This window comes from Hylobates moloch, unplaced genomic scaffold (assembly GCF_009828535.3).
Source record: "Hylobates moloch isolate HMO894 unplaced genomic scaffold, HMol_V3 SCAFFOLD_1, whole genome shotgun sequence".
NCBI classification, from domain to species: Eukaryota; Metazoa; Chordata; class Mammalia; order Primates; family Hylobatidae; genus Hylobates; species Hylobates moloch.
Window position 1 is genome coordinate 156,919,723 of NW_026652276.1, and position 17,672 is coordinate 156,937,394.

General features: G+C 32.7%; 1 protein-coding gene across 1 annotated transcript in view; it reads left to right on the forward strand.

Annotated features, from left to right (window-relative positions):
* The window catches only part of VWDE (von Willebrand factor D and EGF domains), a gene marked incomplete at its 3' end in the record, with an annotated part of 72,538 nt that extends 55,366 nt beyond the window's left edge, over positions 1-17,172 (forward strand). The window contains 10 exon segments of the mRNA XM_032755719.2: positions 1,008-1,148; positions 6,534-6,629; positions 6,713-6,808; positions 7,821-7,916; positions 8,474-8,569; positions 10,199-10,294; positions 13,371-13,466; positions 13,560-13,655; positions 14,411-14,506; positions 17,069-17,172. Of these exon segments, the coding sequence (XP_032611610.2) occupies positions 1,008-1,148; positions 6,534-6,629; positions 6,713-6,808; positions 7,821-7,916; positions 8,474-8,569; positions 10,199-10,294; positions 13,371-13,466; positions 13,560-13,655; positions 14,411-14,506; positions 17,069-17,172 (1,013 nt within the window).
* Positions 17,173-17,672: the final 500 nt, after the last annotated feature.

Consider the following 17,672-nt stretch of genomic DNA (forward strand, 5'->3'; position numbering starts at 1 on the left):
GCTGAGCCTGCCTAGCCCACAGATATGAGCAATACAGTATAGGATGGTAAGGGGAATTCTCTACTTCTGCTTCTCACATTTACTCCTGATATCCCATCCCTAATATTCACATCTTCCATTCTAATAAGTGATCTAGCAGTTTTCTTTCCCAAACAGGCCTGTTTCTTCAATAAAAACTTCATTCAGTGGCATTTAAGAGAAAAACAAGTGGAAACAAATCCCCTTACACATGAGTGACTAAATATGTTTCTTAACATTGTCAGAGTCATTTGTGTATTGTAGGAAGGGGCTTATTAATACAAAAGGATTTTTGGTTGTTGATGGTATTTTCTTAGTTTTATGATAGGTACCAGAGTCAATGAATATCAACATGAATAAAGCACAGTTATTCTTGAGGTTATTGCTAACTAGTGGGGCACATAAGAATCAATAGCATGAAGGGCAAAGTTCTGTGGGAGAACCCAAATGGACAAAATTGATTGGGTGGGTGAATGCAACTGAAGGAAGGTACATTAGCTTGGGCTGCCATAACAGATTGGGGGGCTTAAACAACAGAAATTTATTTTCTTGCAGTTCTGAATGCTGTAAGTTCAAGATTAAGGTGCGAGTAAGTTGATTTGTGGTGAGATATCTCTGGTTTGCAGACTGGCAACGTTCTCACCAGGTCTCTCCTGCATGTGTGGTATCTCGTCCTCATTTTGTAAGGACACCAGTCCTATTGGATTAGGGTGCCACTCTTATGATCTCATTTAATCTTATTTACCCCCTTAAAGACCCTGTCTCCAAACACATTCATGTTTAGGAGTAGGGATTTAACATATGAATTTTAGGGGGACATAATTCAGTCCATACCAGAAAAGTGTGCAGAAGAGATGACATTTAAGCGAGTTATTCAGTCTAATTTGCAGAGTTTAATCCAAGTGGCATTTGTATTGTATGTTCTTATTTGTGGTGTTTGGTTGTCTAATAGTTTAAGTCTAATCTGTTTTCCTTGTTCTCATTTACAGTTGAAACACAGTTTTTAAATAAATTTACTACACAAACTGTGGTTCTCACAAGATCTGATAAAAGTGTAAATAAGGAAGAGGATGATAAAAATGCCCAAGGGAGAAATAGGCATGTTAAGCCAACAAGCGGAAATGCCCTCAGTAAGTAATGGTCATAGTTAAAATCTAATGACAAGTAATTCCTCTTATTTGTTTTCTAGAAGACCAACATATTTATTCCTCAGGTATTTTTATTTTTAGAAAGATCACCTAAAGGTTATATAATGTGATTTAAAATTTATCCTTTCTCTTGCTGATCTATTCAATCATCTGGCTTATATTTTAGAAAAAATGCATTTATGTCCTCTAATGAACAAAGCATCATTTAAAGTGATTTCGGAGAAGCTTATGGTTGGAAGTGACTACTTCAAACTTATATTTTATAAATCCCTGGAAATTGGTCATCCAGTATCTGCTCAAACCCTAAAAGTGATAAGAAGTTCACTATTTCACAAGGCCTTTCCTGTGTCATAGTGCTTTCTTAATAGCCCTCATTTGGTTCAATCGTTCTGTGATTGTCTTCATAAAGTTCTTGTACATTTCACATTGGCTTTCTTTATGCCTTTGCATTCTGTAATATCAACTGTTATTGTGAATGGGATATCCATCAAGATATTTTTGATTCCTGGAACATATGAAATGTGTCTTGATTTTCATATTATTCCAGTGTTGTCACCTTACTGAATATTCTGATGTACACTATGATTTATAGTGGATTCTCTTTCTTGATTTTATTGGCAGACAATAGTTGTTTTTTGCAAATAAGGAGTTTTGTCTGCTATTCTTATTTACTTATTTAATTTATACTTATAATGTGCCAGCACTAGGCAGACATTTTTGTATCTTACCTCATTCAATCCTCATAATAGCTATTTACAGTAACTGTTATTACTTCTATTTTACAGATGATTAAACAGAAACATAGAGGGCTTAAGTAATGTGTTCAGATTATGGAGTTTTAAATTACAGGAGAGAGAGTTGAGCCTGAGCAATCTAACTGAAGAGACCAGGGTCTCAAACTTATGCTGTCATTGTAGTGTAGTGTACCTCTAGTACAAAGCCTGTAGGGAAGGGAGAGCTTTGTTAATGGTATGGGAATTCTTCTCATGTTTCACTATGATATCCCTGTAGTTTCTGCTAGATACCCTTTATCCAATTAATGAATTTTCCTTTCATTAGTTGCTTTTTCAGAATTCCTAGTTTTAAATCAGGAGTGGGTTTTAAATGTTATCAAATGCTTTTTCAGCATCATTTATTAGTTGCTATAATTGCAGTTAACAAAGTTTCCTTAGACTAACTTTCTCACAATATTTAAAATCAGTAATTAATGCATACTATATTTCAACATCATTTTATATTTTCCATATTATGTCTTTATGCAATTATATCATATAATTATATTAATAGGTACAAGTCTAATCCTGATATTTTTCCATAAATGCACTACCTTTGATCTACTAGTATTTCATTTAAATTTTTATATGTCACAAATATATTGACTATATGATTATGCCACTTTAATAAGGTGTTTATAACACTTTTTATCTCTTTTTGTGCATTGCAGCTGTTTTGAAAATACCCTTTCCTTAATTATTTGGTAAAATTTTTCATTAGATTATCTGTCCTAGCATTATTTTGGGGAGTAATTTTAGATTGTTTTTCTATTTCCATCAATGTTTTTGCCTCCTCTTGAGTCAATTTCATCATTTTTATTTTGCCAGAAAATCATTTGTCACATCTAGATTTCAAATTCTTGTATACAATTACATGTAGTATTCTTGTATAATTTAAAATTGTCTTCTTATACATAGCTATTTCACTTTTCCCGTCTCCAAAGTTGTTTAGTTATATCTTTCCACTGTTATGGTTTTTGATTTTTCCTAGATAGAAATTGCCAAAGGTTATCTATTTATTTGGGTTTTTTTCAAATAATCATTTAGATTTGTTTTTGTGCTAATTGCTATCCTTTTGCTTGCCTTTTTTATTGATTTGTAGGAGTACTTTATATATTCCGGCCACCTCATATATTCTGATCCTATACATAATAGGTACTTGAGATTATTGTGTTTATCTCTGTGGTTTGCCTTTATCTGTGTTGTCTTTTTATATGAAAGCAGTAAGATTTCATGTAATCAAATAAATATATTTTTAAATCTTTTATTTATAGCTTCTGTTTAAGGATCTCTCAAAGTTTAAGTTATAAATATGAACTATTCTCTTTTAGAACACTTATTATTTTATATTTTACATTTAGTTTTTAATTCATTTACAATTTGTTATTTTGTTATATGAAGCAGAGGTTCAATACTTTTTTCTTCCAGATGAATAGCAATTATGTAGTATCATTTATAAAATAAGCCACATTGAATTTAAATATCATATATTTTATTTAAAATCCCTTATATGTTGAGATATATTTCTGATTTTTCTGTTATGTTATTATTTTCTAGTAGTCTTTTGTATGCCAGTAATACATTGTTTTGATTAGTGTGGCTTTATACTACATTTTAATATCTGTAAGGCCTATATCTTCTCATGATTCTTGTATTTTGTAATTTTTATGATATCTCTGATATATACCTTCATAGGAACATTGAATCATTACATTTCAAAACAAAAAATTTACTTTACTAGCATCCATTTGCTAACATATGCTCTTTTCTTACTTTCTTCAATGGTAATTTTTGCAGTCTGGAGTTTCAGTTCTTCTCTGCTTCTTTCTCCAATTCTGACAATAAAAACTCTCTTAAGGAGAAGGTTCACTTAAAACAATTTGGTTCTGGAAGGAGTCCCCTCTGTGTACAGAGGCTCAGGGGAGGGGACACTGACTTGGCCCAGATAATCTAAAGCAGTTCTTCTGGGGATTGCTACTCCAGGACACTTTTGCTATATTTTTTGACACTTAATTGTGCTTACCTCACTGCCCTTATTTATGTTTGGGGCTATATTTGGTGCATTCTTGTTTCTATTAGTCTGAACCCATATGCTTTTTATGTTTCACAGAGTCCTCACATTTTTCAAAAATCTTTCGTTGCACTTGTTGCCAACTATGTTAAGGATTATTTTTATTGTTTTTGGTTCATTTTCTTCTATCTTTTTCTGGTTTTGATTTGATTTGGCTTGGTTTTCTATGTTTTTGTATTTTAAGACCTTTGAGAAGAGCTTTGCATGAAGACACTGCAAAATCAAATCCTAAATTTGCAATAGAAAGCATAACAAGAAAAACATACCTAATCACTGCTTAAAATGTGCTCATACTCTAAAACCCATTAGATGTTTCCATACCAAAGAAGTAAAAATATGCAATAAGGAAATGAAGTATTTTGGCAGGTGAAATACATAATGATCCCCCCCAAAAAATGTGTAAAAATGTTTTAATTTCTAGTTGAGCAATCAAGAAAGATGGGGACATAAAATCTCATTTTATCACATTGGTAAAATTATTAGAGCTGTGGTTCTTTGCCTCTCGTATAAAATAGCGTTTATATAATTTCCCAATTTTTGCTTATACATTTAGTTCCTGTCTTCTTTATAGGGAAAATTACTTACTCTTCTGTGGTTCTGTAGGTTTCATTTTATATTTGTCACCCTTGTAGTAGTTCTCAATGATTGTTTCATAGTGAATGGCTCACATGTCTCTATCCTTGACAATATTCTAAATTGCTCAGGGATAGGGACTGTGCTTTCCTTTGTTTTGAGGCTCGTGTGTATGAGGTGATCAACAGGTGTTTATTAGCCATTTCAAAATCTTAATAAAATGAATTATTGTAATTTGACTTTTATACTATTTAATATTCTGGGTTATCTTGTGTACCCCAAAAGACTATAAGCTCCTTGAAGGCAGAAACAGTGTTATGATTTCTTATTAGTACACAGCTCCTTCTACAGTGTTAGACATGTGTAGATACTAAATGAGGGAATAAATTACTTAACGTAAAATATTTCAGGTAGAGAAGACTATTTATAAATGCTATTGACTAACATTTTTTATTTTTTGGTTGTGTAGGTATAAATTTTCAGCCACCATCAACAGAATATTCACTAATTGGTACAAGATTTACTCCCACTCCCACTACTATCAAAAAGTTGTTGAGCACAACTAACAGCATCTCCCGCTCATCACTGAAATTAATTACAGCCCAAATGGGAAACTCAATAAAAGCTATTTCCCATCAGATATCAGATTTTGAACATGTGGATCGTAGCCTCAGTACAAATCTCAGTCTGGGTGAGTTGGAAGTTTCTATGAAGAACAGTAGCTCTTTAAGCATGAACCCAAACAGCACCCATGGCAAATCAAAGGATGATATCCAGAACACCATCCAAACAGAGACGGGAGGGTATAATTCTCAAATTAGCAGGTCTTCCCAAGGTTACACACAGTATGAAGATGAGTTTGTGTCATCTATTACAAAAGCAATCACTATTTTGCCAGAAAAGTTTGGGTCAACCAAAGTATCACCTTGTGCTGGCTCTCCTTGTTTTTTTGGTGTTTCCTGTGTGCCAAGCTCAGATGGTCACTTCAAATGTGGATGCTGCCCTTTTGGGTATTATGGAGACGGTATCAATTGCGGAGGTAGTATGAAACTCTTCAGAAGATACAAAGAAAATTATCTAATTCAAGTTTAAGTTATTAAAAAGATATGCTTTTCTATATACTAATTTCTATTTATTCTGCTGAGTTCACTTATTTCCATTTATTTTATGTATTGATCATTTATACTGTATTCTCATCACATTTTGAAAGAACAAAAGTGGGTTTTCTGAGTTATTTATTAAAATCATGTTAATATTATAGAGTATTACAACTATATAATATATATTACAAATATGTTTGAGTACTTTCTGTGTTCCAGGGTCTGTGGAAACATTTTGTATCAACTGTGTCATATAATCCACATGGACCCCATAAATTGGGTATTATTTTTCCCATTATACAGATGAGAAAACAGAGCTTTGGAGTGCCCACTGAATTTCCCAGCATTAATCAGCTAAGCAGATAAAAGATGTCAATATAGATCTGATTAACATTGTGGTCTGTATTCTTTTCAGCTCACAGTGGGCATTTAGCACTTCAAATACTAATTCTGGCATATTTGCTTATTTGCATGAACTAGGTTTCTCTATAATCTTTCCAACTCTTTTGAGATTATAGCAAGTTATATATCACTTTAATTTTAAAGGCATTGTTTCTATCTTCTCACAATTATTAACATTGTTTTCTCTGATGAAAATCAACTTTTTGGCTTTGACAACATAGAAGCTGTCTTGTGTTACTGTTTTGCTTTGTTTGTGTTTTGGCTTGTTTGTGACTAAACTTAAGCAAGAGAGTTGTTGGAGTATTCTTATATTCTCAGTATTATCTAGAGGGACTATTAGTTAACTATTCAAATTTCAGAGACTTTTGCTTCTATTATAACTAAGTCTGTGGGCAATATGTATGTTCTGTTTTAGCAATCAATCTTTTTCTCTTTGATTTTTTTTTAGCCATTTGTAGATATCCATGTGGGAAAAGTAGGGAGTGTGTTGCCCCAAACATCTGCAAATGTAAACCTGGTTACATTGGTTCTAACTGCCAAACTGGTAGGTAACATCATTCATTAGTTTGCATGATAAATTATATTTGGTAATTGCTATGTCTAAAACTTGGGCTTTATTTTATACAGCTGTTTGTGACCCTGATTGTAAAAACCATGGAAAATGTATTAAGCCTAACATTTGTCAATGTCTTCCAGGACATGGTGGAGCAACCTGTGATGAAGGTGATAATTCAAATTAAAAATCAAATATAAGGCCTAAAATATAGCATAATTTTCTTTAAAAATCATTTTACAAGACAATTCAAGTTTACTGTGTATATACTAAAATATTCTTATCAAAGCTGGTATAGGACTCTACATTTTAAAATACTTATCAAATACAATCTATTCAAAGATACTGAAGAATTAAGTTTCTGAAATCAGAGATTCAAGGAGCAATAGCTTATTTGTTATTGGTAAAATTATCCTCTGAAATGATTTGAGGTTTAGTTATAAGGTACTATATATCTACAACTATAGCTTCAAGCAAAGACAGCTATTGAATGATCTACCAAATATGGTTCAAATAAAGTGTTAAATGCCAAATAACTAGAAAATGTAAAGTAGTAAGAAGAAACCTAAAAAGTGAATTTTTAAAAATACATCTGTAGCCATGTAATTGCATTGCTTTGGTTTAAATCTTAAGCAGAAAATTTATGAAATAGCATTCCTAAAGTGGTGATACTTTAAAGAAATGAATTGTTTATTTTAAAATAATATGTGAAAAGATAGTTTGGTAGATGGTGCATATAATTATGAATAAGCTGAGAGCCATGTTAAATGTTTTTATGGCAAGGCAAGCTACAAATTAACAAATTAAAGTAAATTTAGGGTGAACTAACAGAAACATTCAATATAAATAGCATATGAAAATAACTATGCAACTATAGAAAAGCTCTATTTGTAAGGCAGGAATATGTAAGTTCAAATCTCACTTTTCAGAAGAAGGCCAAGGTCCTATATTTCCTTCCAGTTAACAAAAAGTTTTATTAATCAAAGCATGCTGTTGATTTGTAAGTGTTTCCAGTGTGAATTAATATAGTCAGTCCCACAGAACTAAATTTTGTAGTAAAAGAGAACTTAATGTATTACAAATTGCTCTTACAACAAGATTTTATTGTGACGGTGCTTTATAAATGTAAACTGACTTTTTAAAAATTAAGAACTGACTTAATAACATAATCTGTTTCTGTAGAACATTGTAACCCACGTTGTCAACATGGTGGCACATGCTTGGCTGGGAATCTCTGCACTTGTCCTTATGGTTTTGTAGGACCAAGGTGTGAAACAAGTAAGCAAAGGTCTCCTGCTGTCTGATATAATGAAACTGCTTCTTTGAATAGTTGACGGCCTTAATGCTACATGAAATGAACCCAAACTCTACGTAAAGAACACACATTGATGATTGATGACAACGGTTACCATCTTGCATAGCACTGGTATCAACCACAGTGGCCAGTACTAAGATATGATGCTATTCATGGTCTTTCTTTGAGAAAACAGGAATTCAAATTTGTTAAATTGCATGTAAATTTCTTTTTAAATTTATGTCTATGATTGCTTTCATCAATAACTAATAATTTTCCCAAATAGCCAAGTCTTGTTTACCACTTGGCTCAATGGTTTTCTATTTTTTCCCTCTCTATTAACCAAAAATAAAATAAAATAAAATAACTGAATATGAGAAATAGAAAGCATTTTAAACTCGAATATAAATTGTATTTTATCTTTCTCGGTAATCTTATTAATTAGCAGATGTGATTGGCAGTTATGAGCTAGCTAGATAATAACCAACAATATGACTACTCCAAGCCAAATCTTTCTTTTCTCTTTATTCTGTCCCCTCAGTGGTTTGTAACAGGCACTGTGAAAATGGAGGCCAGTGTCTTACACCAGATATTTGCCAGTGCAAACCTGGCTGGTATGGACCCACCTGTAGTACAGGTAAAATTGGAAATATTTTCAATGAACATGTCAATTAAAAGTTAAAATATGCCAATATCCTGAAGATGTGCACCTAAGAAACATAAAACTGACCTGACAAGACAGGTATGAAGTTGTTATTTCAGACAGATTTTTAAAACTCTTTCATCCTCATTCTCTTTGTTTTTGTGTTGAACCATATGGTGTCTTACAGCTTTACTGTTATCTTATCCAACCAATACTTTGTTTGCTTTTATATTTCCCTCATTCACCTACCTTGTGGTGAAGAGAAGCGTGTTGAACCTTCTAGGTTTCTTTTAAGTTTTTCATCCAATAGAAACATCCTATTTCATTAAACATCTAAGCAATTCTGAATTAACTGGATACCCTTCATGTTATTCCATTTATTTATCATACTATTAGGCTTTTTTGTTTTTTTTCTTTTAGATAGATTCTCACTCTGTCGCCCAGGCTGGAGTGCAGAGGTGCGATCTTGGCTCACTGTAACCTCCGCCTCCCAGGTTCAAGTGATTCTCCTGCCTCGGCCTCCCAAGGAGCTGGGATTACAGGAGCATGCCACCATGCCTAGCTAATTTTTGTATTTTTAGTAGAGACGGGGTTTCACCATGTTGGTCAGACAGGTCTCGAACTCCTGACCTCGTGATCCGCCCACCTCAGCCTCCCAAAGTGCTGGGATTACAGGCGTGAGCCACTGCTCCTGGCGTAAGCTTGTTTCTTTGGCAGCAATGTTTGCAATTATCTATGTTTGATCTAATTCATTATAATCTAATGACTTTTTCTCAATGAAAGTGTAATTCAATGTTTATAGCTGGCCAATTATTTGTGAAGCATGATGCAAATGGAAACAAGGCTGCATTTGATTTTTGCCCTGATTTCAAGTCGCATATTGTTAGTGACAGAGACATGGGATACAATTATGAAAAAGACTATGATAGAAGTTGAGTTATGATAAGTCATGTTATTGAAACACAGTTCCTTAGAAGCAGAGAAGGAAGAAATTAATTTTGGCAAGTGGAATGAGGAAGAAAATAGTATTTGTAGTAGATGTTGGTGAATGGGTAGGATCTAGGGTGAAAAATAAAATTGGGGATGTCTTTCAAAGCAAAACAAAAATAAAGAAGTAAAAACAATGAATGTTTTCCAGTGTGTTAGGACTTGAGTGCACTGTTCTCATTTTAATTGGGAAGGTGATAAAGAGGTGTGCATGGCTACATGTATTTGAGCAGATTACAAACCATCCTGTTAACACTATTGAATTGAATTGTCTTCTCTTAACTTGCAATCATTTCTTCTAGCTTACTGAGGGCATTCTGAATTGTAATCATAGCCTCTACATTCTTGATAGAGCAGGAGCACTGTCATCTTGGACAAACACCACACTTTAAATTCCAGCTCCCTTTCTAGCTTTTCTAAGCTTAGTGTTATTTGTAAACTTAACATACTTTCAAAGCGATTATCCAGTAATTTCATTCCTCTTCTGTTTGGCAAAGTCTAATTAATTATACATTACGGGTTTTACTTGCAGTAAAAATAAAATATTTCATTATGCACCATTTTGTACTTCTGTGCAGCTTTCATTTTTTAACTAATAAAACTTTTATGGTCTCTTTTCCTCCTGCTGTTTATTAGCTTTGTGTGACCCTGTTTGCCTCAATGGTGGTTCGTGTAACAAGCCAAACACTTGCCTCTGTCCAGATGGATTCTTTGGGGAACAGTGTCAGAATGGTAATTATTCTTTCTTTGTATGTAAAAAGGGCAAATGGAAAGTTAGATATCAACAGAGCTCTGAGTAAACATGAGACAAGTTTCAAAGGGAAAGATGCGATCTTTTCCCCAGAATTCTTGTGATGTTTCAAGTATGCCCACCAAATTACTAGCTTACAAAAATATATCAAAGTTATTATGTAAAATGGTTATATTTACTCAAAATATTGAAGCTCATACCTTGGCACCTCTCTGTGCAGTTTTGTAGGCCCAAGGTGTGAAACAAGTAAGCAAAGTTCTCTTGTAGTCTATTATAATGAAATTGTGTCATTTTTGTTGCCTACACAGCAAAAATGTTTGATTTATGGTCAATCTACTGTCCACTATTATCCTATAACCTCTTTTCACCTTAGTTTCATTAAACATTTATGAAGAATCACCTACACACAGCACTATGCAAGAAGATACAGAGACTTAAAAATGCATTGTTTTTCTCTTTCATGGGCTTATTATTTTAACACTTTCCCTCATATAGTTAATATTACAGGTTATTTTCAGAATAATGGGGATGTCTTGAGGGTATGAATTAATGTCAACCAATAATATGTAATGTGTATTTTCTGCATCTTCATATTTTCGAGTTTATTAAAAATATAGAGTAGATTTTTACTATAGAACATGTCAGAGTATTTCCATAATTTAATTCCTAAAATTTAGGTTTTCCTTGCCACAATGCACTTTGATTTGCAATTCTATTTCTTTTATTTTGGATGTTGGCTAGGATTCTTAGGAAGGAAATAAAGCAGAAAAGAAGTCATCATGCTAACACAGGATACACGGGCATAGCAAATGAGTTCCTGTAATTCATATTCCTTTGAAGAAGCAGTTTGAGAAACAGAAAGAAGTAAAGACTAAGTTAAGGGAAATCTTGAAAACTAGAAGACTATGGTTAAATCCATGCTAGAGAGTTATATATGTAGTTTTGAATGGAGAATGTAAGGAAGGAAATGAAAACTTTGTATCTTTCATGCTACTTGAAGTAGATGTAAGATGAAGTAAGAAAAGTTCTCTAAAATGTATAAAAACAAAACAAAACAAAACAAATAAAATGTATATGCCAGTTGTATAAGTGGATAAAGGAAGAAATATTTCAATTATTAAACTGAATTAAAAATTATCTGTTGAACATATTCCATGCTTTAAGGGCCAGAGAACAGATTATCATTGTGGGAAGAGAGTAGGTTTTACAATTAGCTTGCCTCCACAACTTTCTTGCTGGTATTTACTGAAAGGCTCCATGCCTCAGACTTCCTGGCTTTCAGGTATGATCTAGACAGTTGCTATGACATGTAATTCTTATTAGATCTCATCTTCTTGTGAGCCTAAATGGTGGGAAGGGAAGATGGCACACACATTGAAAGTGATTGAATAAAATTAGTGGAATATAAAGTCATATGAAAAATGTATACTATGTGCACTATAGAATTTTAAAAGAGGAAGATAGAAATTGAGCTAGAAACATCACAAAAAAGTTAAACTACTAAACTAGTAAGCAAGGCTTAGGATGTATGGCTGGAGAGATGTTTAAATACACCTTTCAATTTGCTTCACCTCTTGGATTTCACATGGAGAGTGAATCCAATTACTTAGCCCACTTCAGGATTTGGTGACAGAATGAGGCCTATAGATCTCATAAATATATGTGGAGGGTGGATTTTTTATAAACCTCCTTTTCCTAATGTGGGATTATGGGTAGACATGACCAACCTTAAATTGTATGCCCTTTGTATATATTATTTTAAGTATGTATGCTTTTTTGTATAAATAATTTATTTCTACACTTCAAGTTTTTGTGGATAATTAATTATAGCAAGATTACCCATCATAAACAATTTGTGGAGCTTTTTTACGTTTCAAATTCCTAACCACAGGCATTTCCTATGGAGTTTTTGTAGTAGAAAGAATATACATTTTCTAATAAATAATAATAATCTTAAATTGTATGAAGGATACGGAGCAGAAAATGTAAGAACATTTCTCTACCAATAAAAAGTATCAATAAAATGTCAGAGAAATAACAGTAGACTCAAGCATGAACCAAAAAAAAGTTCAGCCTAAAATACTGGAAACTATCTGTTTGCTAAAAGCTTTCAGTTATATTGTTTCTATAAAGTTCTATATTATTTCCATTTAAAAATCCATTTGAAAACAGTAAAATTTTTCTTACAATGTTTGGAAATAAAGGAAGCAGCTATTCAAACAGGGTGTCAGTCCACACTAGTCTTATTAATACCAGTTAATTGGAGATTTATTTTTAAAATGCAAACTAACATTTATTTAATTATTATTTGGGAAGAAATTAAATTTTGAATTTTCTAGACAGGTTTGCCTGTGTATTACTTAAAAGAAATGCCTTCATTTAATTTTCGTACCTGGAAGAAACATGAAGTAATCATAACCATCTCATAAGATTAATACATATTAACCTCTGAATTTCATTAAACAGAATTATACAAATAGGAACTACCAGTAAGATGTATTCAAAATTATCTAACAAATATTCTTAACAAAGCCAAGGATTTATTGTTAAAAAGATTTTTACCAAGGATTCACAGGAATAAGTCACATATAAAGCTCTGCCTTCATATCCTCAGTAAGTACTCGAAAGCTAATTTAAAAGTGCTTTCTAAGTATGTGGAAAATTGTTGAGATTTGTCTAATTTCCACAAGAACAGGCACATTCTTATTTTGAGCTAGGTTTTGACTTATTTTCTGAGTTTTGTCTAGATCATTCCATGCTTTATTGTATAGTGAAACATAAGTTAAGGTTTATAATATATTCACTGTAATATGAAAGACTCAATTTGTTATGAACACTTAACCAATATATTTCAAATTGTGCTAACCCACTAGCAGCTTATAGGTATAAGCATTGCATTTCATGATTTAGAAAGGACAGGTTTAATGAGTGATCTTTTATTTTAATAGCACATTTCTCTGCCTTATGTCCTTATTGATGACAAGCACATGATGCAATGCATCATACGTAATAATTGGATATGTAATATTCACAGATTGCTGCCATGTGTTCTTTTAGCTTTCTGTCACCCTCCCTGTAAGAATGGTGGCCACTGCATGAGAAATAATGTGTGCGTCTGTCGTGAAGGATACACTGGTAGGAGATGCCAAAAAAGTAAGACATCACTAAATGTATTTGTCAACTACAGGTAAAGCAAAGACAAAACTGTTAAATTTAAGGGCTGACTTTTCATGCTTTTACCTTAAGGCATCTGTGATCCTATGTGCATGAATGGAGGAAAATGTGTGGGACCAAGCACTTGCTCTTGTCCTTCTGGTTGGAGTGGGAAACGATGCAACACACGTAAGAGGAATACTCTTAAAACTCTGAAGCTTTCGTCCTTCATGGGAATGTAAGGCAGAATGTAAAACAGAGAGCATTTTTTTCACTTTTGTTTGCTTGGTCTTTTTAAAATTTTTGCATATTTATTCTTGCTTTAGGAGATACCTTTTTGAAACAGAAAGAGTTTTTACTCATCTGAACTCATTCTTTCAGGTTAGCAGAAGAGGATATCTTGTATTTTTCAGTTTTTCTACTGCACTTGCCAGGAAAAATAGCAAGTCCTTAAGTCCTTAAGTTGGGGTTGGGGAAAGGTTTTAAAAAATTACTGACTTCTTGGCTCCACCTCAAACCATCTAGTTCTGACCTTTGCAAGAGGAGGTAACAGTGCCACTCAGGCTGGTTAGCTCCTGAGGGTGGCTGTCTTTATTCAAATGTTTCAGTTTTTTCCTTTCTATAAATTATTTTAAATTAGACACTACTAGAGTGTTTTGATCAAAGTGAAAAATTGAGAAGCCACACAGATGTCCAACAATTGGAGAAAAGTTAAATCACAACGCATTCAAACAATGGAACATTTTGCAACTGTTAAGGTCACATTTTCCAAGAATATGTAGTGACATTCAAAAATGTTCTTGATAAAATATTAGGGAAAAAATTTCTTTAATCACTTACTTGTAATTATTTCTTTTTTTCTCTCTAATGAAAAGTTTTGTGGGTTATGGATAGGATTTGACTAGTAATTTAAAATTTTAACTTGTTTATATTTCAATTGGCAGCTATCTGTTTGCAGAAATGTAAAAACGGTGGTGAATGCATTGTGCCCAGCATATGCCATTGTCCTTCCTCCTGGGAAGGAGTGCAGTGTCAAATACGTAAGCCCACAGGATGTTTTTCCTACTATATGTTCTGAATTAGAATCTGTTATAATAATTAAAGTATAGCTTTAGGACAAGTCCATAGAGGGAAAAAAACTCCAGCATGCTGATCCTTTTTAAAAAATGGTTTTAGATATAAAACAAAAACTTCCTAAATTTTATATCCATTAAAAAGAAGAAAGTGTAGTATAATATATTAATAGTTCGTGTGAAGAGATAATTTCAAATTATGGTCTGTGGATTACCAATAAAGTTTCCCCAGGTGGGCCAAAGAAGGTGTTGATATATAGAAGTTTATGTATTATTTCATATTATAAGATAAATACATATTTATCATGGATACCTTAGAAAATACGGAAATGTATTAAAAATTAATCACTCTAGGCCAGGCGCAGTGGCTCACGCCTGTAATCCCAGCACTTTGGGAGGCCAAGGCCAGCTGATCACCAAGTCAGGAGATCAAGACCATCCTGGCTAACATGGTGAAACCCAGTCTCTACTAAAATACAAAAAATTAGCCGTGTGTGGTGGTAGGCACCTGTAGTCCCAGCTACTTGGGAGGCTGAGGCAGGAAAATGGTGTAAACCCTGGAGGCGGAGCTTGCAGTGAACAGAGATTGCACCACTGCACTCCAGCCTGGGCAACAGAGCGAGACTCTGTCTCAAAAAAAAGTAAAAAAAACAAAAAAATTAATCACTCTAAATTTCACCATGTAGAATTAATTTCGGTTGCTTTTTTAGAGTTTTAGTATATTTTCATCCAGTATTAGTCATAAATTTCTACACAGATGAAATCTTAAGATGTAGAGGAAGATCAAATTTTATGCAATTTTGAAATTTTTTGTGGAAACTTGAAATAAGATGTTAAAATATTAATAATGATTAACTTAACGGGAAAAACTGGAAATCCCTCAAAATATTTCCAAATGATTAATAATTATATAATTTAAAAATTGGTGGCCAAGTATATTGTAAACTGAAATTATAGTTTTATTATGATCATGCCTTTTTGCTAGAAATAATGTATCCTCCATTTCAATGTCTTATGAACCACACCCTTGTTTCCATGCATGAGAAATTTTGCATGTAATTTTTGTGACTCTTAGACCCTATTTTATTAGTAATTGCTACTGTAATTTATACATTGCTTATCCTAGAAAAATATATCAAAGTACTATTAAATGCTGGTATTTACATAAGATATGTATGCTCAAATATTGATAATTCCAATTGGAATTTAGATGTGATAAAATGCTAGAAAAAAAGAGTTAGCAACCTCAACTTGGGTGCTTGTTCTGGAGTAAGTTCTATGTGGACCGTAAGAGAGAAGGATGAGAAGATGTTAAAAGCACATTAATGAGTAAATATGCTTCAGTGGTTGCAGATTGAGGTTGTCTGAGCACAGCCTGAAGCTGTGCACCCTGTTTCTGCATCCTGCAGCATTTTTATGTGAATTTAAAAGTCGTCCTACTTCAAATTCTTTATTTCAAACTATTGAGAAACTGTCTTAACATAATGATATTTCTTAAACAAAATATGTTACTACCATCTGCTGGAAAATTGTTGTAATAAAAATTCAGATCTATGATATCTATCATGTGAATGCTGCTTTCTTAGCTGTGGAGCCCTCATGGATTATACAACCTGCCCAACTGTATACAGCAGCCCTGATGAAAACATACTCTGTTAATGTTGCATTTATCTTAAAGGACATATTATTCTTGAATGTGTAAGCTTCAAGTATGTGATATTGAAGCAGTATTTCTCCTATAAAAATAACTATTATATATAATTTTATGGTATGCTCATTTTCACTCAATATTATTTGAAAGAATTTATGTCGTTTAAAAACAAAATTTAAAGCAGTATATTAAGTTCCATAATATAAATACTACAAAAATTCCCTTTGCCTCTCCTCTTATGTTTAACATTTTAGTTATTTACAAGTTATAATTAAGTATTATAAGTATTTTCTTTCTACAGGTAGATGATAAATAGATTGAGATATTGAGATAGATGTAGGTATTTTTAATTGCCTTGGGAAAGATTTCAAGGAAGGAATGTATGACACAGACAGCATGAGTATCTTTCAGAAATTTTCAGTAGAGTTATTTCACATTAAATTTCCAATGATAGTATAAAAATTGCCAAATTTTCCATACACTAGCCAGTACTGGGTTGTCCCTTAAATTTTTGCTTAATGTTAAAAAGCAAATTATAGATGCTATCTTCTGTTAATGACTTGAGCTCCTCTAGAAAAAAAAAAAAGATATACTTCAAATACTTCAAAATGTAGCCAATGAAATTTTTGTTTCTTTTAATAATCTCTTTATAGAATTTCAAAAGTGTTGTTTGAGTTTTGGGTGCTTTGTTTTTGATGTGTGCATGTGCTCTGAAAGATGAGAGTACATAGATTAGATCCATTCATTGATGGTTCATTAATAGATTCTTATGACTGCATTAGTGTCCAATCACCAGATAGCCCCAGACCACTAGGATAGAATATGCCACAAGCATTTCATGTCAAAAGATGGTCACTGTAAAAATTTGTGTATTGCAGCAATTTGCAACCCAAAATGTCTTTATGGAGGCAGATGCATATTTCCCAATGTGTGTTCCTGCCGCACTGAATACTCTGGAGTCAAATGTGAGAAGAAAATACAGATATTTCAAAGTTTAAAGAGAAAATAAATATTAGACATTGACATTTGCATATCTCTTCTACTTAGTAATTATTACTAATTAATGCTTTATTTTCTCTTATTTCCAAAATAAAAAAAAATTTATTTCCCTCTAAAATTAAAAATTGTATCATTTTTGTGTTATGGTGGAGTTATTATATAAAATTTTGATGTGTTTTTAAGGAATTTCAATGTATAGATACAACTGTCCATGTAATGCAGTATTTTATGACACCATAGTTGAGACAGCAAATATTCCACAACATAGATTCAAGACACCTATTTGTAGGGCCAGTGCTATAAAACATATATTTTAAAAGTTTCTGTGATCTTATTTCTTTATATAGGATTAAACTGCATTGTGTTTGGTCTCTAATCTTAAATTTCCAAATATCAACAGCCGAGATATTATTTCAGTCCTAATTCCCATACACAGAAGGGTAGCTCTAATAATCTCTCTCTGTCTCGTACAAACACACAGAC